We start from the raw sequence: 26,464 nt of genomic DNA, 5'->3' as shown, positions 1-26,464 counted from the left end.
ATTCCGCATTCATCTCTAGGTTGTATGTGGCGAACGCTCCTAATCAATTATCAAATATAGAAAGAATCTTTGTAAATCAAAGATTTCAATTATTGTTAGAAAAAGAAATGATGACTAGGAATCTCTAATATACTTATCTTTTTTATTGCAGTAGATCTCTTGCTCCATGATCTCTTTCTGTACTCGAATTCTTCGAGAATCTTTGAAATGCTTCTTTGAGGAGTTGATACTTGAGTACAAGGGCTTTCGAAAAGTAAGATCTCTATGGAGTTTGCATTTTCTTCACATTCCTAGAGGGGAGTGGTTCCCTGCTCTCCATTCTGAAAGTCTGACTGGTTTAATCCAGAAAAGGAAAAGATAAGAGAAATTCCCTAAAACGAGTGTAGAATCATTCCAAGAATCCACAGGAATATTTGGGATGTAGCATCGATTGCTGCTGTTGCTGTTTCTCAAGCTCCCATCATCTGAGTTGTTACATCTGATGCCTTTGTTTCCATAGAGATCTGAGAAATTAACCTCTAGGAAGAAAGTAACTCAGAAGAGAAAGTTATCTAATTCTTCAATCTACTTGTTGCTGGCGTTGTTTCTCCACTAGCAGGATTTCCTCAAGTGGTGAGAGTTCTAAGGAATGGAGTTCTTCGTGGACATTACCAAATGTAGAATCAAAGGTTGTACAGAAGAAGACAACAGAGCCAGGGTCTAATGGACTACAATTGAATCACTCATGTTCAAGCCAACCCAATCAGACCTGCTGGTCTTCTAGAAGGGTCAAAACAAGGGTCAAAACAAGCCAACACATGGCTCACGCTAATTCTACACTTATCTTCTTTTTTGTTTTGAAACGTTTCAGGCCCAGCTGAAGTACACGTTATGACTAACTGGCATAAAAATTATAGAGCAGCCCCTACATTCTTACAATTTCTGTAAGGATTACCTCAGATCAAGATACTAGCTGGCAACTTCCTTTGATTGCCTTTATCAGAATTAAAATTAAATTCTGAAAGCTTTGGTGAAGTCATGCATTCTCTTTTCTCAACCATCCAAACGATGGCCTTCCTCTCTAACCCCAGCAGCTGTTGCTGCTGCTGCTTCTCATTAACGTTTATTTCATTCCTCCCCTGCTCATAGTCTGCAGCTTCCTTGCTCACATCATAGTCCAAGCTGAAACTATTCCCTCTTTTGCCCTTCAGCAGACATGTTGAGTCATTTTGATGCATCCACAACAGCAACGTAGTGATACAAGAAATGAGCTCAAATTTTGTTTCAAAGTTAATCTTCCAATCACATTCTCCTCTAGATGCCAAGCTTTCTTAAACGGCATCAGAGACAGCTTCCTCTGTTCTTTTAGCAGTGGCCCCTCTTAATTATGCTATACCTATTCTTTTGCAAAAACTTGATAAGAGCCATAAGGGCATTGTGGCTCATTTCTTGGATGCGATTGTCTCCCCACTTTCAAGTAGGTGTGATGGCGATGGTTGGTCCACCTCATCCGAAGCATCTGATGAAACTTGATGGAGGTCTAATGCATTTGATGAAATGTCAGGGACTTTCTCAGGCTTGGGAAATGAATGTGCCTTTGGAAGAACTATAGATGGATAGAGAGACAGCACATAGGTGATGTCCACTAATGATGCCAGAAACTGATCCATGGCCTCCTCAAAGCTCCCATTATCAAATAAATAATGTCCATATCGTGTGGGAATAGAAGCTTCCCTTGCTGCTTGCAGAGTTGCGTCCTCTAGTGGAAGAAACTTACGCAAAGCCAGAGCCTCCTTAAAATCTCCAGACCAGTTAATTGCACTATCTTTACACCAACAGTAACAGGGAAAAAGTGAAGCAAATAAACAAAACATTTTGCAATAGCTATTAGCTGAGACGTCCTTATTTCACTATCTGTACACCAATAGGAACAGGAAAAAACGAAGCAAATAAACTAAACATTCTGCAATAGCTATTAGATGAGATGTCCTTATTTCGTTTGAAACCAAATCTATCTGATCTCTGCCGATCAACATGTTTCTTTGAAACATTTTGACAAAGAAATTGTTGAGAAGAATCCACTATTCGTTGAAGCATGGAGAGGTTTAGCAGAGTAAAGTGAGGATCTTTTCTTGCGGCGTCAGTCTCAGCAAAGATTATGGTAGAGAATAGAAAAGAAATAGAGAGAGAGGAATTGAATCCGGAAGTAATGCAATGAGTTGATTTGATCCAAAGGGAGAAACTCCTAAGGGAAAAGAGAAGATGAAATCAAAGACGATGAAGGTGAAGGTAATGATGCTGCCATGGATTTCGAACAGAAAACTTGCGGTATCTGTTCATTCGAGGTAGGTAAGGCGTGAAAACTCATCGCTGCGAGATCTACGGGAAAGGATTCAAGTGAGATGCCAATCTTAGGTTTTGCATAAGCGTGCGCATGTAAACCAAAAATTGCACGGATCATTCAAACTGTTCAAATCAGCCACTGCCTGAAGAGTCATTTCAAAAGAAGTCCGAAGCCTGTTCGGTGATGCTCTAAAACCGTATGCGTTCTCTCAAAATTGCACCATAAGATAAAGCCAGAAGCAACATGAGTCATTCTCGAGATCGCCATGGACACTCTTCGAAGGTCACAAATTTGCAGAAAAGAGTGATGAAGATTTTAGAAAACAGAATACTTAGATCTGAAAGAACAGCGACAGAGATCCAAGATCTGAGAAAGCAGAGATATTTATCCAAAAGAATGGTAACCGAGATCTAAGATTTGAAAACAGAAATACTTAGATCTGAAAGAACAGCGACAAAAGTGATTGAAAGTAAATTTCTTCATCATACTCATCTCCGTTGAAACGAATATCTCAGAAATCTTGAATGGTTGGGAGAAACTAAAGAAGAGTTGACACAAACAGAAAGGAAGAAATAGAAAATACTCTCCGTTGCGTATAATTGAATCGTGAATAGGGAGAGAGAAACCAACTATGTGGTCAATCTGGTGTAATCGCTGCAACAAGAAAACTTTTCTGTGGTAGCTGATCTCAAAAGCCACCAGAAGCACTGCGGCTAGTTAAAGCGGTGATGCTCGAGTGGTTGAAGCTTTCCTGGGAAGAACAGGTTGTTCGGCCATATGGCACTCTTCGAAGGTCACGAACTTGCAGAAAAGAGCAATGGAGACCTGAGAAAACAACAATACTTAGATCTGAAAGAAAAGCGACAGAGATCTAAAATCTGAAAACATAAACACTTAAATCTAGAAGAACGGAGTAAGATGACAGATATATTTGGCAAAAAGATCTTGATTTCTTCTTCAAAATTCACATAACTGAGTGAAATCTAGCTTGCAGTACACAAAACTTCGTCGGGAAAAACACAAAGTATCCGGATGCTTCTCCAAGATCTGACAAAACTAAAAGATTTTTATTAGAATACAACAAATTCAAAGATCTAACGAAGACTCGAGACTTTGGAAAACCGCTTCCGACGAGGAACGATGTCTCTTCTCTTGTTTTTTTCTTTAGCGAATCACAGCAAGAAATTGTTGATTTCAACAAAACTTCATAGTAACCGTTCAAGAATCCAGAAAATGAAACAGATCTTAGAAGAAAAACTTAATTGTAGATGCAAAAGATCTCCGAACAAAAAGATCGCAAAAGAATGATTGGTCAATCATCATGCTCCTCCGGTAGCTGAGCCATAGCTTATTGCTCAAGTTCCCATAGACGGCGTCAAATGTTGGTGCAGATTTTGTTGTGATCGTTGGACCGTGAATCAAGCACCTAACCCTACCAGATCTGGATTGATTTGAACCGATCTGAGTTGAACTCTCGCTTCCTGTAAAACAGAAGATTCGTTAGAAACGGAGCCGATTAGCTAGATCGGTGTCGTGTCTCCGACGATCTAGTCAGTAGTTGCCAAAGAGTAGGGCTTCTGAAGAGCTTTAATGGAGGAAAACAGGAAAAACGAGAGTTTCAGTAGATCTGAGTGTGTTACCTTTTGAGTGAGCATGTTGTCCCTTTATATAGAATTCCCGCTTGATCTCCTTTTAATTGTGATCATCGGATTATAATGATGAATTGGATGGTCATGATCAGACCTTTATTTAGCTTTTGGGCGGACCCATTGATGGCTTTGCTTCGTTAGTATAAAACCAATCAAATCGGCTTTAAACCGGAACGAACCAGCCTGAACCGGAGTTAGGATATTTTATTCACAACACGAGCCCCCAAGCTTGCTGATCAGGTTGAACCTGGTTAGACCAGTATAAACCGGAAGGGGATATTTTATTCACAACATATAGGCAGTTCAAAATCCATATATGAGTCTTGAAGGAGTCCCTTAATCCATAGAAGTTCACTTATATGATGGTCTGCTCTAAATTTAGTTTCCAGCCAAGACCGGGAACTATACTATATTTTTGGTATGCCAAGGTATTAGATTGCCTCCTTCAAATGTACAAAAGTAGATTTCCTGTCATCTGGATTTTTTCTTGGTCAGCATCAGTGAGTGCCTCAACCTGTAAATGGTTTGGATGAGAGAAGAATATTTGTTTCCTGGAAAAGGACTTCTAGTACCTTAAGATCATATATGTAGACTCCAAAATGGGTAGAATAAGGATCATGCATGTATTGATTGACCACACTTGCAAGAAATGCTATATCAGGCCTCATGTGAGAAAATAAATGAGATTTCTCACTAGTCCTTGATGGATGCTCTTATCTACATGTAGAAAGTCTTAGTATGAATATTAAATCAGTTGATTAAGAAGGTCGCTGATGTAAGGAGGCCATGGTAGCTAGTAGTCTATATGGCTAGGCTAGTAGGAAAGAAAAGCAGAAAAGAGAGAAGTAAAGGTCTGTCTAATCAGGTAGTCCAACAAGACTGTAAGTCTGTAAATAAGGCAGAACCAGCAACACGGAAAAGAAAAGGGATAAAAAAGGTCACTATTCATAGAATCAAGTAAGAGAAGGGGAAAAAAAAAAAGAAAAAAAAAGAAAGAAAAGAAAAGGAAAGAAAGGTGATTAGAGAATTAGAAAGGTCTTTAAAGTATTAGGCTCTAAGGGTGTATCAATAGGCTTACACCCTAACATGTCAGTTTTATACAATTAAAAAGCTGTATACTTCTGTGAGAAAGTGAGATATTTTAGGCAAAAATGGTGACTCCTGCTTTTAGAAAATATCGACGTTTCCCTAAATCTTGTACCTTGAAGTCACTTCCTAATAAGCCTTTAGTTTGCCTATTTTATCATTATTACTTCCAAAATAACTGTCATCCATGTAGAAATTAGGAAGGGTATGATCTTTTATGGTCTTCTTCATGCCTATTCTCACTTGCATGGTATCATTCACCCAAATACATAGTAGTGTTAAGAATAACATTCATCCATCATTCATGTAATAAAATAAATAATAAAAAGAATCCCCATGGTTCCGCCACGTATGTAGGTGGCCCAAAGAGCCCCAAGCAAAACCTAGATCACCAAGGCGGATGCCTTTTGTGCTTGCTATACAGCAAGCTGCTGCCTAGGGGATGGAAAAGTTCCTTGACAACTGTCCCTCCTATCAAGGGGTTTGTTCCATTTGCACAATGGAGAATTATGAGATTTTGAGGCTTATATTATATGAAGCTTGACTTCTTAATGATGCGTCCAAGTCTTGAACTTTCAACCATTCGTGGATTTGGGCCTTGGTGAAGCTTCGTACCACTTGGGCTCATTCTTTATGGAAGGGCTTACATTAAATTGATGAGCCATACTATGAAATTATTGGAGAGAGTAATTAAAACCCATTTGAGACAATCAACCACAATTACAGAGAACCAATTTGGCTTTATGCCGGGAAGATCCACAATGAAAGCAATTTACCTTACTAGGAGACTTATGGAAAGGTGTAGAGAGTGTAGGAAAGACCTTCGTATGGTTTTTATTGACATTGAAAAAGCTTTTGATAGAGTTCCTAGAGCATTAATTTGGCAAGTAATAGAGAAAAGAAGTGTTGTAAGTAGATGTGTGGACATAGTTAGGGATATGTATGATGGTTTAGTGACAAGTGTAAGAACAATGGAGGGGAGAAAGTAATGAATTCCCAATTAAATATTAGGGATCAAACTTAAGCCCATATTTATTTGCACTTATAATGAATGAACCAAAGACATTCAAGATGAGGTTCCTTGGTGTATGCTTTTTGCTGATGATATTGTGTTGATAGATGAGACTCAAGTAGAGATTACCAAGTTGGAATCATAAAGAGCAACTTTGGAATCAAAAGGCTTTAAACTAAGTAGAACAAATGTAGAATATCTAGTTTGTAACTTTGGTTATGATTTGGACGACAATGAGATGGTGAAACTTGATGATAAAGAGGTTCCTCAGAGCGATTGTTTTAGGTAATTTGATTCAATCATAAATAAAAAAGATGATATAGAGGATGATGTTTCTTAAAGAATCAAAATAGGGTGGATGAAAGGAGAGGTGTGTTTGGGGTCTTGTGTGATTGACATTCCTTTAAAGCTCAAAGGAAAATTCTATGGGACTGTTGTTCGACCAGCTATGGTGTATGGTGCAGAGTGTTGGGCTCTTAAAAGAATCATATAGATAAAGTCTGTGCAACAGAAATGAGGATGCTAAGATAAATGAGTGGCAAAACTAGCATGGATAAGATAAGGAATAATTATATTAGAATTGGTCTAGGATAGTTTCAATAAGTGACAAGCTACGAGAAAGTTGTTTGTGGTGGCACGACCACATTCAATAGAGACTTATAAATGCTCCTGTATGGAGAAGTGTTATAATCTTGATTGAAGGAATTAGAAGAGCTAGGGGCTGAACTAAGATAACCTTAAGAAAAGTGGTGAGAAAGGATATGCATATGCATAGCTTAGACCTTGTGTCTGGCATTGACCTCAAATAGGGCTGCTTGGAAGGCAAAAATCCATGTAGCCAATCCATTTAGTTGGGACAAGGCTTGGGGATGATGATGATTTTTTTCCGATGATTAATGCTTCACTCATGCACATAGGATTATTCAAGTCTTTGTACAGTCAGACATGTTAGTGAACCCATTGACATGTCAAAGCTTCTGGAAAATAAGAGTACATCTGTCCCTATTTCTGGTGGTTGGATTCCAAGTAGTTTGTCAGTTAACTGGAATTAGTTTACAAAGGATTTTTATAAGCACCTAAGGGTGTACGGATGTAAGAATAGGAGGGGAGGCACCGGATCACCACCAGCTGCTGTAGGGAACGCTTAAGAGACAAGCTCGGCTATAAGAGACATGTGTCAAAGGGAGATCAGTGAGCAGCCACACCCTGGGAATGTGACAGCAGGACAGAGAATGTGGTTCAGCTGGCAAGAGAGGATTGGAGAGGGAATAATAGCTAGTTGGGAAGGTTTTGGTAGTGTAAGGGGGAAGGGAAAAGGGTAAGGGTTATGCATGGAGTCTGTAAGTGAAGCAAGAGGCTCTTGCTGGGGAGAGCCTAGCTCTCACCTGAGTTTGTAGGGTTATAGTTGTTTCTTGCTGTGGTTTTGTGTTTGATGTTAATGGAGGATGCTAAGCATCACTGTTAGTTCTATACACGATGTCTAGTCAGCAGAATATTAATGAAGTAAATGCATGTTTGTCTACCTAGCTCTGCTGTTCTAGTTGTTGTATGCTCTTCTGTTCCCTTATTCGTATCTGATTGTGAGCTATATGCTGTGAGTGTGTTGAAATTGCTGTAGCGAATCTATTAGGGTCTTAACAGATTTCAATTGGATCCTTATTTTGTAGTGACCTTTTCCCTGCCTTGGGGTTATCCTTTTTTATTTTTTCATTAGAGGCAGGCCCTGCTGCAGTGTTACAGTTGCTCTTCTGTGATAAAGAGGTCACAGGTTTGAGTAGGGAAACAGCCTCTCTGCGAAAGCAGGGTAGCTGCATACATTGTGATTTTTCCCAGACTCTGCAGTGGCTGGATCCTCATGCTCTGGCTTCACTTACCCCTTCTTCATTTTATTGGTTTTTTGGGCACCTTAATATTCTCCTCATCTTTTTTAATAAGTAGAGCTGATTGGAAGGAAAGGATCCATGTAGCCAACTCCATTTAGTCGGGAGAAGCCTTGATGTTGTACCTCAGTTTGGTGTGAAAGGCATTTGCTGTCCTGAAAACTCTCATGACCAGAAAACTGTTGCGGTTCCTTTTTTTCAGATTGCCTTTTGTGATATAAATAACAGTTTACTTATGCAGTTATATTTTTTTGGCTGAGTTGCTCTGAGTACCTATACATTTCTTATCTTTCCTGATTCGCAAATTTTTGATAAATATATTTTTTTCTTTTGCTACATTTTTCAGCGACAGGATGCTTGGAGTTTGTTTCTCTCAGATAGTTTAAACAGGCGAATATGTTCTATACATTCCAGATATAATGTTTTCATGTGCCGATCTTTTCTGCTACCTGGTCAAGCAAGTAAGAATCCCATTCTGAAAAGTGCAGCCCTGACATTGACAAGGTATTTCTTCCTTTCTAGAACATGCACATGTGACATTAGCATCCATACTGTGGCATCAATCAATGTCAACCCCTTTATTTTGGATATATGGTTATACAGCTCCAGTGAGATGGAAACTTCTAGAGGCATTCATTACAACAGGGGAGAATGCCTTTAGGTTTCTTCCTTGTCACAATTTCAAATTCAAAATGCTAACAGGCTACCTAATCTGGTTCAATCCTGAGTCAGACCAGCAAAGTCGAACCAAATCCTATCAAACAGTCCACTTTCAAGTGGATTAGCCTTGAACCAAACCAATACCTTGAACCTTCATTGACCCAACTAAACCCATTTAATCAAGGTCCACTTTGTTCCAGCTTTTAAACCAAATGGACCTTTGGTCCAATTCCACCTTTGTTCATGCAGATTACTGATTCACAATTAATTTAGACCTGGGTCAAATAGTTCTAAGTTTGATTCATAGCTTATAGGTCCAATTTGCAACCTTAATTAGTAAAATAATGAGCTTAATGGGGTATTACCTTCTCCCCTCCTTAAAAAAATTTTGTCCTGGAAATTATTATGCCTTTGACCATACAAAAGATGGGGATTACTTTAGTTGCATTCCCAAGAGGCTTCTTCATTTCTATGATACTTCTAGGGGATCCTCGAGAATGATGATGCTCGATTCCTTAGAACGTTTTGTCTTTGATCTTGCACTTCCGCTAGTTCCACTTCATAGGTAAGGTCTTCATTCACTTGCAATGGTTCAAAATTTCTGACATGTGATGGGTCGTAAACATACTTTTTGAGCATTGCTACGTGGAATACATTGTGCACGAAGCATAGTTCTGGTGGTAAGGCACCAAGGCCAATCTATAGGAAACTTGTTCAATCCTTTCAAGTATTTCGAAAGGTCCCACATATCTTGGGTTTAATTTGCTTTTCTTTCTGAGTCTCATCACACCTTTCACTGGAGCATCTTTTAAGAATACTTTGTCCCCAACCATGAACTGTAAAGCCTTTCTTCTAAGATCAGCATAGCTTTTCTGGCGACTCAGAGCTGCAAGCATCCTTATCTTCTTTAGTGCCACCTTCTCACAAGTTTGTTGCACCATTTGAGGCCCCAGAAGTTGTTTCTCACAAATCTCATACCATCAAATGGGAGACCAACCTTTTCTTCCATACAATGCTTCATAAGTGGCCATTTGTATAGTAGATTGATAACTATTGTTATAAGCAAACTTTGCTAGTGCTGTGTGTTCGTTCCTTTTTCCTTTAAAGTCTATCACGCATGCCCTAAACATTTCCTCAAGAATCTGGATTGTCCTTTCAGATTGTCTGTCTGTGGGTGGAAAGTTGTGCCAAAACTCAATTGAGCACCTAAAGCCTTTTGGAAACTTAGCCAAAAGCGAGAGGTGAATCTGGGGTGTTTATCAGACACCCTGGTTACTATTCCATGCAACTTCACGATCTCTTTAATGTACTATCTAGGGAATTTATCCATCGAGTAGTTCATCTTCACATCAAGGAAGTAAGCTGATTTGGTTAACCTATCAAGGATCACCCATACTGCTTCAAACCTTCAGGAGTCTTGGCAATGACATGACAAAATCTATAGTGACATGCTCCTGCTTCCATTTTTGCCACTCTAGAGGCTGTGACAGCCCAGATGGTCTTTGGTGTTCCACTTTCACTTATTGATATTTCAAGCATCTTTCTACATACTCAGCTATGTCTTTCATTATCTCACTCCACCAGAAGTTTTCCTTTAATTCATGGTACACTTCGGTACTATCAGGGTGAATAAAGTACGGGCTATTTTGGGTCCTCATCATTGGGCATACACAACCTGGTTTTATATCTTATAGTCCTATCAGCTTCCCCATTGTAATCTGCCCATTCCCATCTTGCATTCTTCTTTTCATCTTTTCCTGAGATGGAATACCCTTTTTGTTTTCCTTTAATCTCGTCAATTGTGGATGGCTTTGTCATTAAACTAGCCAATTATGCTGTGGCATTCTTAACAATTACTTTCAAGGTCAATTTTCTAGCATCTTCAGTTAAATGGGGTTTAATTGTCGACAATGCTGTTGTAAACTTCTGAGACTTCCTACTCAATGCATCAGCCACCACATTTTCCTTACCTAGATGATAATTGATTGTGCAATCATAATCCTTTTGATGTATCCCAAATTCTAGTTTTGTGGCACTTGTTTAATTTACCCTAAAATTAGGATTACTCCAGGTCCTCTCTTTGTGAACCAACAATCTAAGACTTACAATTGTAGTTGAGGATTATGTGGGTGAGTTGGGAATTCTAGGGTTCTTATTAAATAGGTTGGATCGAGAAACTTTGGGTCTAAATCATGTAAGGTTGGACCAGATGGGGAGATTAAGATTTCTGGGTTGAGTTTGGGAAAATTAGGGTGTCTAGGATTTTGGGAATTCAAGGGACTTGTGGTTCCTTTATGATATGGTTATGAAGGGATAATACCATACGGAAAAGGTTAGGTTAATGTATGTAGTTAGATATGTTTTTATGGATCTTAAAGGTATGAAACCTAACCCATGTGAAATATGGGATAAATTCCTTGAGATGGGAAATTGGGGTCTATAGGTGTTGAAATGGGTTGAAACTAGGAGGGAATATAGATAATAATATAGGGATATGATTCCCCAACTTGAGTGGAGTTTGGATGGCTAAATTGAAAGATATTAAAGTTCTTGTTTTTTAAGGTCTTGGGAAGTATGAAAATTCAAGAAATTGATTATATCTTGAAATTGGACAATCATAATGGGGTCAATTGGGATCCAAGATCACTAGAGGCAGATAAGGCTCCTGAAGTTTGGGACAGTCTTAACGGGTGGATTGGTGTAGATTTGACCTCGAAATGTGGCTCTCAAAGAAAAGTCCCGAAAATTCAAGAAAATAAAAAGAAAGGGTGGGATGGATGGGGGAAGAAGAGGAAAGGCTAGGGATGGGGTTGGGGATGATGTTCACTTTGTTGGAGATGGTTCAAGGTGGCTGTTTCAGTTGAAACGCTGCTGGAATTGAAGAACGCTTACTGAAATTTCAAGAATTCTTGTAGAAATTGAAGAAGAGTAGCTCCCTAAATCTGCCATGGCCCTCCCAAGAAGACCACAACCTTATTTCCCTCCAAACCAGAATTTTGTTAAGTCAACTTGAAGATTAGATAGCTGGAAGGAAGTTGGAAAACCGACTAGAACTCTAATTGGCTTATCCAAAAGTAAAACAATTACTACTCAACTACTCTTTGACTAAGACTTTGACTCAAACAAGTAAACACAATGACTTACTTTTGAGGACCTAAATCCAAATTCTAAGAGAAGATATGAAAATAAGGAAATTAAAGTGGACCCAAATTGTGGGATTCTGACTGCGAATCTCACCGAGACAAGGACTCTTAAATAACTTACAAAATAATAATCAGAAAATAAAATAAAAATATGTCTAAGGTCCAGATAACATTTTGGACTCAATGGGACCCATACCTAATTTGTCACATCTTTGTGAGAAATGACTAAATTATCCTTGGATTGAATTAGTGTTCTTTTTTCTTTTTTTTGGGGGGGGGGGGGGTGGCCTACTTATATCACCTTTAAGAGTTCTAGTAATCTTCTTTGCCTTAAATTCAGCTCCTTTTGTGTGAAAATATACTTCAAACTTTGATGATCTATGTATATTTCACATCTTTCGCCATAAAGGTAGTGCCTCACATCTTCAATGCAAAGATCACAACCGCCATTTCTAAATCATGAGTTGGGAAAATTTCCTCATAAGGCTTTAACTATGTTGAAGCGTATGCTACCACCTTGGCATGTTGCATTAAATCATTGCCTAACCCTCTGGGAACTAGTTGGTATTGTCAATACTGGAGTGTTGACCAATTTTTGCTTCAATTCTTGGAAGCCCCTTTCATATACTTCATTCCCTAGGAACGAGCATTCTTTCTTGTCAACCGAGTTAATGAGACTGCTATTCTTGAAAGCCCTTCAATGAATCTTCTGTATTATTCTGTATTATTCTGCTAGTCCCGGAAAATTCCTTACTTTTGTAGCATTTTTTGGTCTTGTCTAGTCAAAAACTGCTTGCATTTTACTTGGATCCGTAGAATTTTCTTCCTTAGAAACCATATGTCCTTGAACAACCAATCTGTCAAGCCAAAATTCACATTTCTTATAATTGGCATGTAGTCTTTTATCCCTTAACCTCATGATCTTCCTTTTGTGGAGTATACTAGGATGCCTTCTGTAAAAACAATCACATAACTTATCTTCCTTATTCTTGGGAACATCCTCATGTCTTACTCTGAGCTGATGATAATCAGATTGAATGTCTTGGACTACACCTGTGCTTCTTGCAATTGGTCTTAAGAGATCATCTACTTGAGGCAGAGGGTACTTGTTCTTTACCAGTAGTATATGCACATCTTCAGCGTTCCACTGTTCTTCCTAACAAATAACACCGGTACTCCCATGGTCAAACACTTGGCCTTATTAAACCCTTATCTAACAGTTATCACAACTGTTCCTTTAATTCATTCAATCTACTACAAGCTTCCATGAATTTTCATCACTAATATTTCACAAATTTGCTTTCCCTGAAGCTACAAATTGTCGTTGGATGAAAGTCCTGCTTTACCTGTACTGTCTAGCAGATTATTTCGATGGCATTTTTCTTATCAAAATTTGTATTTTAGGTGATGTAAAGTAATATAAAGTAGTTAACTTTCTGGATTTGTGGTGTGATTACTGCGTATTGGGATTTGAAATTTCTTTTTATGAATGGTTGGCAGGTAGTATTTAGCTTTGTTTCTTGTATCTTGTATGGTTGATTCATCCTTCTATTTAATCTGGATAGTGCTGAAAGTATTTTCATTGTATCGTGCAGGTCATGTAATGCTGTACATCAAAGTCCTCTTGTGCTTCAATTGGTTCAAGCAGCTGGTATCATTGTTTTCACCATATGGGGGCTTGGGCCACTTATTTGTCAAAGCAGGAAATTCTTTTTTCATGTATATGCGTCTTTGATTATCTAAATGGATTTAGAAACTTTAGTTGGAAAAGGCAGTTCACAGTAAAAAATTTATAGGAAAGAGGGTGTCACACCCCACCCAGCCGGATCCGGTCATACCCGAATACCGTGGGGGTGATACACCACAAGATCTAGGTTCAGGGACAATTCCATACAATACATGATAAAGTAAATTTAAATGGACAAGAATTAAATCAATTCAAGTATTTAATAATCCAGAATGAAAAGAAAGGATTACAATGTCCAAAACTTCCTTTCAAAACTAAACATCAGAGTTATACGAAAAGAAAAAATGTATAACGTTGCAGCGGAAATAATCTAAAGAATTCTAAGGACAAGACTCTCCATAAGAGCAGTCTTGGCAGGAACAGGAAGCGTCATGTGCCTCCACTTCTTCTCCAATTTCACCGTCTTTATAACCACCTGATAAGGGATCCTCAACGAAAAAGGGATCCTCATGACCTGTAGAACAGTCTAAAGAAACAACAAAATAAAGGAATTAGTTCATAGAACTCAGTGAGGTAACACGATCACATCATATCTTCATACAATTTTCATGTCATCATTCATAAGACAAACATGTATTTAATAATATAAATAAACAAATGCAAAGTGATGATATGAGGTTCCTAACTCTATAATGTAATCTCTAAAGTAGACACGCATTAAGTCATACACCAGTCTTCTTTGGGCGGTCTCATCACTCTTCCCTCACGGCACTCAAGCACGTCTGTTGGGTTCTCCGCGGTTGTTGGGTAAAGTCTCATCGAGCCATGGTTGGGGATTAAGTCACCACTCTCTCACATCACCATTGGTATAAGATCTGGCGGGTGTCAGGGACAAACCTAAGCCCAGTGCAGGGTCATACAATCTCGTACTACAATGGTCCGGATATCTCCCCTCACACCTAGTGCTCTGTTGGTTCAATACCTTCCCACCTATGAATGTAATCCTCAACGGGAGGCATCTGTTGGATCACATCCCTTAACCCAGTGGGCATCCACATATAATAGACAGGATGGTCTCCATGTCCTCTCACGGGTCATTTCACTGGTCTTGAGTGCCCATGAGCCCTTATCTGTTATATGCAACCGTACCTCTCTATGATGATAGTGGGCCTACTCGATACAGGACACAACCACTACCATCACGGGTTAACCGGCTTCAATACCCCTGCCGGAAGGGTAGTACTCAAGAGGTCACCTAGCCCAACATTTGTAGACATGCCCTAAATATGTCAACCAATAATTAGGGAAAGCGCCAAGGGCACCATAGGAATGCGTCCCATACCGCCTCCTCTGGTATCCTATGGCAGAAATGCCAAAAGGGCATTCCCCATTCCCCAACCACAACTAAGCAATCACATAACTAGGGCGATGGGCGAACCCACAACCCAAGTAGAAAATACAAGGTAGAGGAAATAATAATATTTCTCCTCTCCCTTCACATACATTCACATTCCATATCATAACAACATTAATAGATTTCAAAGCAAGGAGCAACATCATAAGTAATAATGATAAACATAAATTATGGCAATTCATATTTAACAAAAGATATAAAATAACAACTATCAATTAAATATAATGCGATTAGTTATTCCTCACCTTTTACTTTGATCCTTTCTCCACAGATCAATACTCTCTTCCCACAAAGAAATAACCTTTGGGTAATTTACCCTAATAATGCAAGAGGATTAACAAAAATAAAAATAGGAATTAATTTGGGTTTAGAAAAATATCCAAAAATATTCCTGTAAAAACCCCAAATAGAACACTAGGTTTCAACTCACCCTTTTAACCTAAATCGGCCAAAAGTTATAATTTCGCCCTTAATTTGAAGTCGAAAATAAACGAAATTGTGGGGGAAGTTAATTGGCAATAAAGAGATCACAAGGGTGTCCTCAATTTGACCTAAATCAAAATGCCCCAAATTGGCTCTCATAAATAACCCGTGGGTAACCTAGAGAGTCAAAATGAATCACCCTTATCATGGGATTGCACCAATAATTCAATACTAGATAGGGATATTAAAATAAGGATTGAGGAGTAAGCAATCAACCTAACATGCTTCCCTTTCAAGATTCCTCAAAAGGAAAGGAGAGAAAATACTCACAAAATTGTGAGTAAGAGAAGTATTAAAGAAAACTAACCTTTCTTGAAGTTTTCGTGAAGATTTGAATCACAGAATGCCTCCGGAAGAGTGGAAATCGCCCTCTCTTTCGTTTCTCTTCCCGTAGCCTCAAAGTCGTTCTTGTAAAAGCAAATGCGGCTACGGATGAGTAAAAACATAAAATAGGGCTAAAAATCCGAAATTCCATTTTTGCCCCTAAATAGAAAATAGGGTGTGGGGTTGGTTCACCCAACTGGCCCAAATTTCTGTCTATGGTTGGACCCCCAAACGGACTCGGAATTTAGTGATTTTTGGCTCGTTGGAAAGGTCTTTCGACGATCTTCGATTTGATACCTTATTTGTGTCAATTGGATTATCCATTTCCGATCTACGAACATGCCAAAATCGCCTTTTAACACCTTCGTGATGAATCTTCTCTCTTCTTTTAAACTCCATGAGAGTTATCAAATCATCACTGGGTTCATCCACGATCATTTGGTCCTCTTCCGAACCTTCGGGCTCGACTCGAATGGTCCATAGTTGTTGCTGACTTGAGGCCCGGGTTCGCGGTCCTGAAACCATAGGTTAATGAGTTAGAAATCCGGGGGATTTCACAGAGGGAGTCGAACTATAAAATTATAAGAACATGCAGTTTGGTTTCTATTCCCTTTGTGAATTATTTCTGTCTCCCCTATCTCATGCACTCTCTTTTTGGTTGGTTTCCTGCAGAAGAGTGACAATAGCTGGAGTAAGAGTAGGAGACATTATTTTATGACCTCTTACCTTCAACCTTTACTGTTGTGGACTGGAGCAATGCTCATCTGCAGGTGTCTTCAACATTACATTTTGAATTGCAAAGTTGAATAATTCTCTTATTCTTCCAATACTTTCATGGTGGTTGCTGTACTTGTTGTCTACTTATATTGGTGTTTCCTGTAGAGCATTGGATCCTGTAGTTCTTCCTTCAGAAGCAAGCCAGGCTGTTAAGCTACGTCTTTTGAATTTTGTAAGATCACTATCAACTGTGCTGGCCTTCGCCTATTGCCTGTCAAGGTTGGTATGATAGCTGTAACAGTTATTCTTATGGAAAATTGTTGAATAGTCATTGCTGTAATTCAATTTTGATCTATTCTCAACCATTGATCAACCTGGAGCAGTCAATCATCACAAAATTTCCAATGATTATTGAGATTTCTTGCATCTAAAAACTAGTATTGCATATTGCAGTCATTTCTAGCTTATGTTGTATTTGATGTGTATTGTGTCCGTCTATGTTTTCTTTTCTTCTGGATTGTCTGCTTGATTGATTTTTGTATTGATACTTTTTCATTAAAATGTGAATATTTAAATTTCATCATTATATTATTTCAATGGCTTTCTACACTTCTTTGGATCTTTGCTTGAGGTAGTTGATTATCTGTGCAATTCTGTATGTTAAAGTGTAGTACCCATTATAATTGAATGCAATGCTTCTCTTTTATGCAGCTTCATTCAGCAAGTACAAAAATTCACTCTGGAGACAAATGAATTTAATGACACAAGAACTGTACGTTTATGTTGCTCTAACATTGTTTTACCTGCTGCCGTGCATAAATTGCTTTCTTACTTGTTAGGGCAAATTACATATAGACCCCGTGTTTGCAACCAATTACAGCAACTACCCCTGAGAAAATATCAAATACAGATGTCCCCCTACTGTTAAGAATTGAAAGATATAAATGGACAGCTCTGCTGAAGCAGTAAGGGGGCATTTGTAATTGATTATTTTTTTCCAGGGGTAGTAAATGTAATTGATTGCAAACATAGGGGGTCTATATGTAATTTTTCCTACTCGTTATGATATGATCTACAACTCTGAAGCAGTGACAGATTATAGTTGTCGAGTAACAGACTTATAGTCTCTCTCAAAATTTCTGAGGAGACCAAAAGTTATTTAGAGTATTTGTGGTAAATTTGAAGTCTGTTTCTTTCTTTTCAGTTTTCACTTGTTCCTTTTATTGTTTTCGAATTGAACCGGAAAAGAATCTATGACTTAGTTTCAAACTCCTTAGGTGGATCCTCATGATGCAGTGTAGTCTGTTCTTTGTGTTATTACTGAAATGTTTATTCAGGTGTCTTGCAAGGGTTTTTGAACTGAACTGGAGGGTTGATCCTTCTGTCCTATTAGTTCGCAGACCATTTGTCTGTCCATTCATTTATGAATTCTGTGGGAAAAAAATTAATACACAAAAGAATGAATAATATTATAATTTTTAGAGTTTTAGTCAAGGAATGTGAGCCCTATTGCTTTGCCAGCACTCGGAAAGTCCACGTTCTGTATGAAATTGTAATTTTAGTTCTGTAGGGACTGACGTCCCAGTTCTGATTGTCTATGGTTTTTGGTCAAAGTGAACCAAATAAGCAGAAGACCATCCTGTTAAATTAAACACTGTATCCTGGTGATGCCTGTGAACTAGGATTTTGATACGGAACTAATGCTGGGCAGAGGAAAGAGGAGTGAAAATACTGGAAATGGTAGTGGTGGTGGGGTTTTTTTTCTTCTGTTTTTTTATAGGGGGGAGGGGGAGGGGGAGAGGCAAAAAAATATTGATGAAGGCCTTTAGTGTGAAAATCATGTTTAAGAGACTTGATGGGAGTGTATAATCAGTCATTTGAAGGTGCTATCAGGAGTGTATAGTCAACCATTTGAAGGTATTGATGAGGCCTCCAGTGTTATAAGGATGGCTATCAATGAGAGGTAAGTATTGGGAGGACAGGACTGGATAAGCTTCAGAGGAACTGGATAAATATATCTCTGTGGGTCACACCTAGAGGTTTGAAGGCATCACACTACTGAGCACTGGATCAGCATGTTTTAGCATTTCTTGTAAAAATCTAACAACAATTTGTGACTAAACTCGAAAGAGTAATTCAGTCTCAAGTTTGTAGTTCTCTACTATGGTAATGACTTATCCAAATCAATTCAGGTGAGTTTTGACCCAAGAGATAACACCTAAAGAAAAGTGATGGGAGTAAGATATTAGTGACAGGAATAAGATGTTGCTTGACTGTTACCTACTAGATGATACCTTCTTTTACAGAACTTTGGGATAAGCAGTTGTAAGTTGTGACTTGATACTAAAGCTATGTGGTTAGGTGTTTAATCCGCAGTAAGCATGGGAATGTGCTGTTGTACCCTTATGTTTGATGCCCTCGGTGCCACAGGTTGGTGTTGCAGAGCTCTGTGTAGGGACTAGGGGTTATGATTTCTGTCATATGCTAATAATAAATAAACCAACCTTAGACCATGAGAATGGTGGTAAGAAAGGGATTAAATCCAAGAGGAACTTGAAGGCTAAATCTACTAAGATATGAAATTGTCTGAAAATAAAATTCCAGAACTAAACTAAAAACTACTACTAATTGATGCAGAGAATTAATGAGAAAGCAGCCTTTAGGTTTTGAATCCCTAATGATTTTATTATTTAACTTTGGCTCATATTTTTGTTCATTACGAATACATGTTGAATGCAACCACAAAATGCTAATTTTTTATTTATCCTAGGTCTAACTTGTCTTGCTGATCACTATTGTCTATTGCATAATCTTAGCATGCTTAGTTACGTCAGTTGAAGGCTATCATTGGTTAGCCAAAATTATGTCAAAAAACTATTTTCTGAATAGAGAATATGCATTTTAGAAACATATCCCCTAACTAAATAATTAAAGGGAAAATTTAAGGGACACCCTAAAGATATTGGCGAAAAGCATAGACACCCCAAACCAAATTGGCAGCTCCCCCCTTTTCTGTTAGAACCATTAGTTGTTAAAGGAAATGATGAATATACCCTACCATTAGTTGTATTATTCTATCTCGTATAATATAAAATTATGATGGAGGAAGGAGGAACTCATGGAAGAAGAAAGAAGATGAAATTTAGGATTATATTTTACCATGGGCAACAATATAAAGTCACAAGAGATTAAGGGCAATTTATGAAGTTATCGAACCATGACTTAATAGAATTTGCCGAGGGAGTATACTATTGTGCAAATTTAAGAGATGTTTTGGGGGGCCATTGCCAATTTGGCATAGTTTTGAGGTTTTTGTGCTTTTTGCCAATTATCTTGGGGTGCCCCTGAAACTTCCCTTAATTAAACGAAAATCATCCACGCAGGGATGGGGTCTCAACAGCGAACCAAAAGAATTAATATGGTCAACCAAAAACTGAATAAAAATATTCAGTAGTTCATCTAGACCTAAGACTGTGGAGGCTTAGCTATTCATGGTGCCAAGTCATAGGGGACAGCAAAGATGATAATCTTTCATGGAGATGACATGCGGGTAACGTGTAGCGGCCGCAATGGTGACGTCACTTTTCTGGTTCATTCCAAGAGGAGATAATGATCTCTTGAACTTGCTGGTTTGCTCATTGTTGTTTCATGAGCTCCAAAACAATGAAAAGAAAAAAATGAACATGAGACAGACTGAATGAAGAAATTTGATACCAAGAGAGCACCGTGAGATACTGCAAAAGAATCCTGAGCAAGCGAGCAAGAGGGCTGTTCCTTTTAAAAGAGCTTTTTCCATTTTCATTCCCAACTGTCAGATTCCGAAATATTACCAATAAATTAAGAAAACAAATAAACTGTGACTAAGGGGATTTATGTAGAGCGAGAGACCTACTAGTGGGAGGTGAGAGAAAGAGAGAGGTAAGAGATGTTATAACGTGTGAGAGAACTTGACTGAAAAGTGGAAAGTGAGAGATAGGCTAGGAATTGGAAAAAGAAAGGGGAAGAGTTTGATGTGTGAGATGTTTGTGGATGCACAACTGAAGCGTGAATGTGGAGGGTCAGGATTTAGAAAGACAAATAAAGAAAGAAAAAAAGATCGCCAAGAGATAAAATAATGAATAGAAAAATTGTGAGATTGAGTGTGAATGAGATATGTGAGAGAGAATCCAGAATGAATTAATAAAAAGGTATATGAGAGATGGCTGATAGGTGGAGAGGGATCTTAAGAAATAGGTGTTTGGGATGGAAGCTATAAGAGAGATTTATCAGATTGAGTTAATTAATAAAAAAAATATATAAGAGATGGCTGATGCCTGATAGGCAGAGAGGAATCTTAAGAAATAGGTGTGTGGGATGGAAGCTATAAGAGAGATTTTATTTTATTTTATTTTTCCTTTGTTCATGGTCCTTTTCTCTTCAAAAATCAATTCTCGCTGCAAATGTACAATCACAGGAAAGCATCATAGTGAATTCAGTTTGGTTACCATTATCTCATTTAAAATAACAATTAACTATAAATTCATAGATAATTAGGGTTCAATCGGGTTGCACATGTGCTGTTTGGTTGTTGCCCCCCCCCCCTGGGGGGCGCATGTTCATGTCTCATTGTTAAGAAAAGGTAGTAAGTAAACATAAAATAGAAATTTGCTTTTAGCAATAGTTATTAAAATGTTGTTGTTGCAATGTCAATCTATTCACTTGTTTACATAAAAGTTCTCATTCATTAGTAAATCTACTAATTAAGTTCACGTTTCTATTATTGATGCTGAACCAACAGGAGGCAGACACTTACAAAAATATTAGCTAGATTGTTCAAGGGTTTGATGACTGATGAGACTGAGCCAACAGGTTTGAGTATTCACTGTTCAATATGAATGAATTTGACTTGAAGATTGGACAGATGGCAAATCAAAATGCTCACAACTATTTATTGGGCCTCCATTAATTTGGTGGTTGAAAATATGGGGGGTTAAAATAGATGGATTCTATGATTGATCCTCCATGGAATTTGACATGTAGGCAACTTGTGCTATTGTGGTTTTGGAAATCATCTCCCAAACTCTCACATGAAAGGAATATTCATCTGCGTAGAGATGGCTCTTTTGGGTTGATTGCTGCTAGTCTAGATAATCTTTGTGAAGGATTTACCATCCAGGATTAATGCATGAGTTACTGGTTTGATGAATTGGTGTGAAAACAGTATATGTGGTGCACTGGGTGCAGTTTATCATCTTGGTGCACCTAGGTGGTACATCAAACATCCTTGTTCTTTAGCAAGTGATTTGTCCCACTTACTAAAGTTGGCTTCTTATGTTTCAGTTTGGTTTAGGGTCTTTTTTAACCAAGATTTTGAAGGTCATGTACATCTGATAACTGATATTCTATTGCTCCTGTTAGTTTGAGTGTCTGAAATGGGTGTTATGTTGTTGGTGCTTGGAGGTTGGAGGCTGTACCCAGATAATACTTGCATACACTTTGTTTTTACTCAGTTATCTCAAGGAAACTATAGGTATGGGTGTCACTCTACAATTAAGGATTTCTTGGTCTGGCAGATGGGTTTCCAATTTGCTGGTAAAGCTTTGTACACTGCAGTATGGGTTGCTGCTGTTTCATTGTTCATGGAGTTGTTGGGTTTCTCTACTCAGAAGTGGCTCACTGCTGGGGGTCTTGGAACAGTATTGCTAACCCTTGCTGGTCGTGAGGTATGTTCCGGGTACTTCTTCTGTAAATTTCTTGCACCCTTCATTTTGTTCATCTATATTTGTTAATGATGAATATTGGTCTTTCTATACAGATATTTACAAACTTTCTCTCAAGTGCTATGATCCATGCAACACGGCCATTTGTTCTGAATGAATGGATTCAAACAAAGATTGAAGGCTATGAAGTGTCTGGTACTGTTGAGGTTGTACTGAGACTACTAAGTAATATCTACATCTCAGAACAAGGGAATATAGGAATTAGGAAAAGAGGAAAGAAGGAAAGAAGGCAAAAAGGGAAGAAAGGGAAATAGTTAACACATCAATGCAGTTTGATCACTGTTGCTCCACTGGTGTATGTGTATTTCTATTATGTAGAGTGCATCTCCTTTTCCTTTTCTTTGTGGGCTTAAAATTGTAAGAGCAAATTGCACTGGCACCCCAAAATGGAGGCCTTAAAGCACTGTCATCCCACTTTATGTTTAAAAAGCATAGAGACCTCCAAATTGGATTTTCATTAGATACATTTGTCCAATTTATCATTGAAAACCTTTCAGACACTGTTTATTATAGGGATGTTTTTGAAAATAAACAGTGATTTAACTGTTTTCAGTGATAAATATATTCAATGAAAATCCAATTTTGGGGTCTTTGTGCTTTTTAAACATAAAGTGGATCAGTGCTTTAAGGCCTCCATATTGGGGGTGCCGGTGCAATTTGCTCAAATTGTAATACTATTCAAGTGGGAAAGAGCGAGGTACCAACATACGTTGCTTTTTCCAACTGCCTCTTTCCCCTTCATTGTTTTTGATGACTTTAAAATGCACATTGTTATATCAACAGCCTGCTCCTCTTCCACATGCCCCCCCCCCCCCCCCGAAAGAAAAAAAGAAAAAAGCCAGCCAACTAGAAGGAAAAAATAGACACTTCAAGAATTTAATTTTCAGGTTCTTCTTTTCCTTTCTTATTTAATTAAACTTTGAATGTAGTTCCTGATCTACATGTTTTATCAATTTTCAGCATGTGGGTTGGTGGTCGCCAACAATTATAAGAGGTGAGGACCATGAAGCAGTTCACATTCCTAACCACAAGTTCACCATGAATGTTGTGAGGAATCTCAGTCAAAAATCCCATTGGCGTATCAAAGCACACCTTGCCATCAGTCACTTGGATGTTAATAAGATTAATGTGAGCCATCTGTTTTGATGTACTTAGCAATAATGGGAACAGATTCTTGTGTGGATGAACCTGGATTTGTTTACGCCATCAATTTCGTTCCCTCTGATTAATAATTGCTTGAGATTATCTCTGCAGAATATTGTAGCAGACATGCGTAAAGTTCTTGCAAAAAATCCTCTAGTGGAGCACAAGAGGTTGCATAGAAGAGTGTTTTTGGAGAATATTAACCCAGAAAATCAGGCTCTTTTGGTAATTGTCTCCCCCTTTTAATTCTATTGGTCAATTTAAATTTTAAAAGCCATTGTGTTTTGGGCTTGTTAATGTATTTGTGTGCCAAAAGAGAAACTCAGGGAGGTTGTATAGATACTTTTGGGACATATTGTTTGTATTCTTGAATTATGTGCCGATTATATGTCAACTGCATTATATGTGCAGGTTGATGTCCATGTTTATGGTCTATTATGACTTCACTGAATTTAGGCCCTTAAAGAACATACAATAATATGCTGGAAGATTTAGGGGTGTTTCTGATTGCATGTTTTCTTATATTGTATGCCACAATTATATGCTGGAAGATTTAGGATGTTTTTGTCTTCTTCCGCTTGATGACCTGCATACCTAAAACCATGTCTCAAGATTTAAATATGTAGAAAATATACAAATATGAGTTTTGATTCTGCACAAAATATTACAATCAAATTTTAATACTTTTCCTCTGCATTGGTATTCTTTCACAGATTCTTATCTCCTGCTTTATGAAGACTTCACATTTTGAGGAGTACCTTTGTGTCAAGGTAAGAGGAATTAATATATAATTGAAACTACTTTCAAGTAACTGAGGATATATAGTGATTGTTCCCTTGAAGCGCCAGTTATTGGCCTGGTGCATTTGTGTGAGCGTGAAAGTAGACTGACGTTCAATAATTTTGTTCTTCTCTGAATGTGTGAACCAATGATGTAAATATCTATACTTTCACTTGATGTAAGTTATTAAGAAATCCAATAATCAAGTTGTATTGGTAAGCAAAGGAAATGATTAAACAGCACTCTGCAGATTAGCTTTACCCCGTCACTCCTACTGCTAGATCCCTTCTTGGTCGATTCAACTTTACAGCTTATAATTGGTTAGCTTTATGATGAGTATGTTCAATTCGTTATTTTGCACAGTTTTCACTAGTGCATCTGGCTTGTTTTTTGCATGCATTGGTGAGAATCTAATGACTTAGAATGATTGAATGGTACAGGAAGCCATTTTGTTGGATCTCCTCAGAGTCATCAGCCATCACCGTGCTCGGCTTGCCACTCCTATACGTACAATTCAAAAAGTATACAGTGATGCTGATTCGGAGAACCTGCCATTTGGGGATACAATCTTTGGCCGTCACCCTGGACCAGCTACTAACCGGCCACTCCTATTGATAGAGCCTCCAAAAAGAGTTGGTGGCAGTGATGATAAAAGAATTTGTTCGGCGCCTTTAAATGACGAACGTGATCCTAAGGTGGTTGCATCATCAACATCTGTGATCAAGGACGATCCTAAGGTGGTTGCATCATCAACATCTGTGATCAAGGACAATGCTATGGTTGAGGCAACGTCAACTTCCGAGTCCAAGGAGATTCTAAGGTTGCAGTTTCATCCATGTCTAATTCTAATGCAGATGATAAGGCTTCATCGATGCCAACACCCAAGGTTGAACCTAATAGTGCAGCAACATCAAAAACTGACCAAAAAGTTCCGACATCAGCATCAGAAAGTTCAGTCCGAATCAACTCAGACAAGCAGCAATCTAAGAAGGCAGGTTTAGGTGCAGGTGCAACCAACTCATCAGTGAAGCAAGAAACTGAAAGGTCATTAGTTGCACCCCCTCCAATATCCCATGCTGCTTTAGAAGAAAATATTGTTCTTGGTGTTGCTTTGGAAGGTTCAAAGCGCACCCTTCCAATTGAGGAAGACCTGGGACCCTCTCTCCCCCCTTCGCCATCTCTATCTTCTGCAGAGACTAAAGAATTGGCAGGTCACCGAAATGGAAATGGTTCTAATGGTGGGAAGAATAGCAAGGAAAGTCAGATTTCTTCAGTTTTGGGTGGAGGAGCTGGTGATCAGAGAGATTCGGAAAGGTGACCAATAACAACAAATGCTTATTCTCCTCTTTCTTTGATTACCAGTTCTTTCTCCTTCCCAATTTACGAAAAATGCTAGAAGCTGTGTTTTTTAAGGCTGGCATTTTTTTGGTTGTATATGTTGTTGAATTCTTGAAATTGTTAGTTAGGTAAAACCTATAGAATTCGTGGTATCAATTGTGGCATTAGTAGAACTTGTTATGTATATATTTATGTTCTTTTTTTGGGGTAAACATGTCCGTACACCTTGGTTCCTCTAGTTTATGTTTCCCTTTTCCTAGCCAAGTCTTGCCTAACTGATGCAGTTAAGATATGAACAGGTTGGATTTGGTGACCCCAAATTTTGAATTCATAATCCAATTAGCATATTACTATCCAAATTTATTTTTGGAATTGTTAGATCTAGACGAATGCTTCCTGATGATCCAATTTTATGCTCGAAGAAGAAGAATTGACTAAAGAAAACAGCAGGGGAGATGGATAAAAAAATCATAAAAATGAAATTAAAATTGTGCTTTTAATTAATTAATTTTAAATATTATTAAGGGGCAAATGCAAAATATTAGCATATTTGAATTAAAAATAACTTAATCACACTTAAGCGATTCCAACAAAAATTACCTTTCTAACTTCGAGGGGTGACTCAGTTGGCAAAAGACTAACACTTCCACATAGGAGGTCAGAGTTTGAATTCCTTTGTGGCCATGGGTTAGGGGTGAAGCTTCGCCTATATTAATTGTATAAAAGCTCTCATGGAGATGTAGTCGTGGTGCATGCAAGCTGGTCTGGATGAACCTCATATCCCAAAAAAAAAAAAAAAAAAAGTGAAAAATGTCTACTTGTTTTTGGGTAATAAAGCAAGGGTGTAATTTTTTTTGTTGGTAAAACAAAAGGTCTGTTCAATGTGTCCTTTAGGTATAGTTCTCTTAGGTGGATATGGAAAGTGTATTAAATATTAGTGAGTATGCAATGCTCATTTTGCCTTTTGCTGTAAATTTTCTTTCGAGGGTAATCAGTAAGTTTATTGAAGATGAATAGAAGAACAGGCCGAATTGAACTCTAATAGCCATGTAGTGGAAAGGGGTTA

The 26,464-nt window shown here is 38.1% G+C and overlaps 1 protein-coding gene across 1 annotated transcript in view; it reads left to right on the top strand.

Moving 5' to 3' along the window:
• Window positions 1-26,141, top strand: part of LOC149013958 (mechanosensitive ion channel protein 2, chloroplastic-like) — a 31,280-nt gene extending 5,139 nt beyond the window's left edge. Inside the window, 13 exon segments of the mRNA XM_089159163.1 lie at window positions 152-253; window positions 8,297-8,454; window positions 13,349-13,472; window positions 16,334-16,431; window positions 16,544-16,657; window positions 17,090-17,150; window positions 21,931-22,080; window positions 22,173-22,283; window positions 23,098-23,265; window positions 23,392-23,505; window positions 23,994-24,050; window positions 24,501-24,870; window positions 24,873-26,141. Of these exon segments, the coding sequence (XP_089015289.1) occupies window positions 167-253; window positions 8,297-8,454; window positions 13,349-13,472; window positions 16,334-16,431; window positions 16,544-16,657; window positions 17,090-17,150; window positions 21,931-22,080; window positions 22,173-22,283; window positions 23,098-23,265; window positions 23,392-23,505; window positions 23,994-24,050; window positions 24,501-24,870; window positions 24,873-25,378 (2,118 nt within the window). The 5' untranslated portion in view covers window positions 152-166 and the 3' untranslated portion in view covers window positions 25,379-26,141.
• The last annotated feature ends 323 nt before the right edge of the window (window positions 26,142-26,464 follow it).

The sequence above is a fragment of the Hakea prostrata genome, chromosome 6 (genome assembly GCF_041222555.1).
Source record: "Hakea prostrata isolate BN-2017 chromosome 6, UWA_Hpros_2, whole genome shotgun sequence".
Classification (NCBI taxonomy): domain Eukaryota; kingdom Viridiplantae; phylum Streptophyta; class Magnoliopsida; order Proteales; family Proteaceae; genus Hakea; species Hakea prostrata.
Note: the sequence above shows the minus strand (reverse complement) of the source record. Positions and strands in the feature narration are given on the sequence as shown.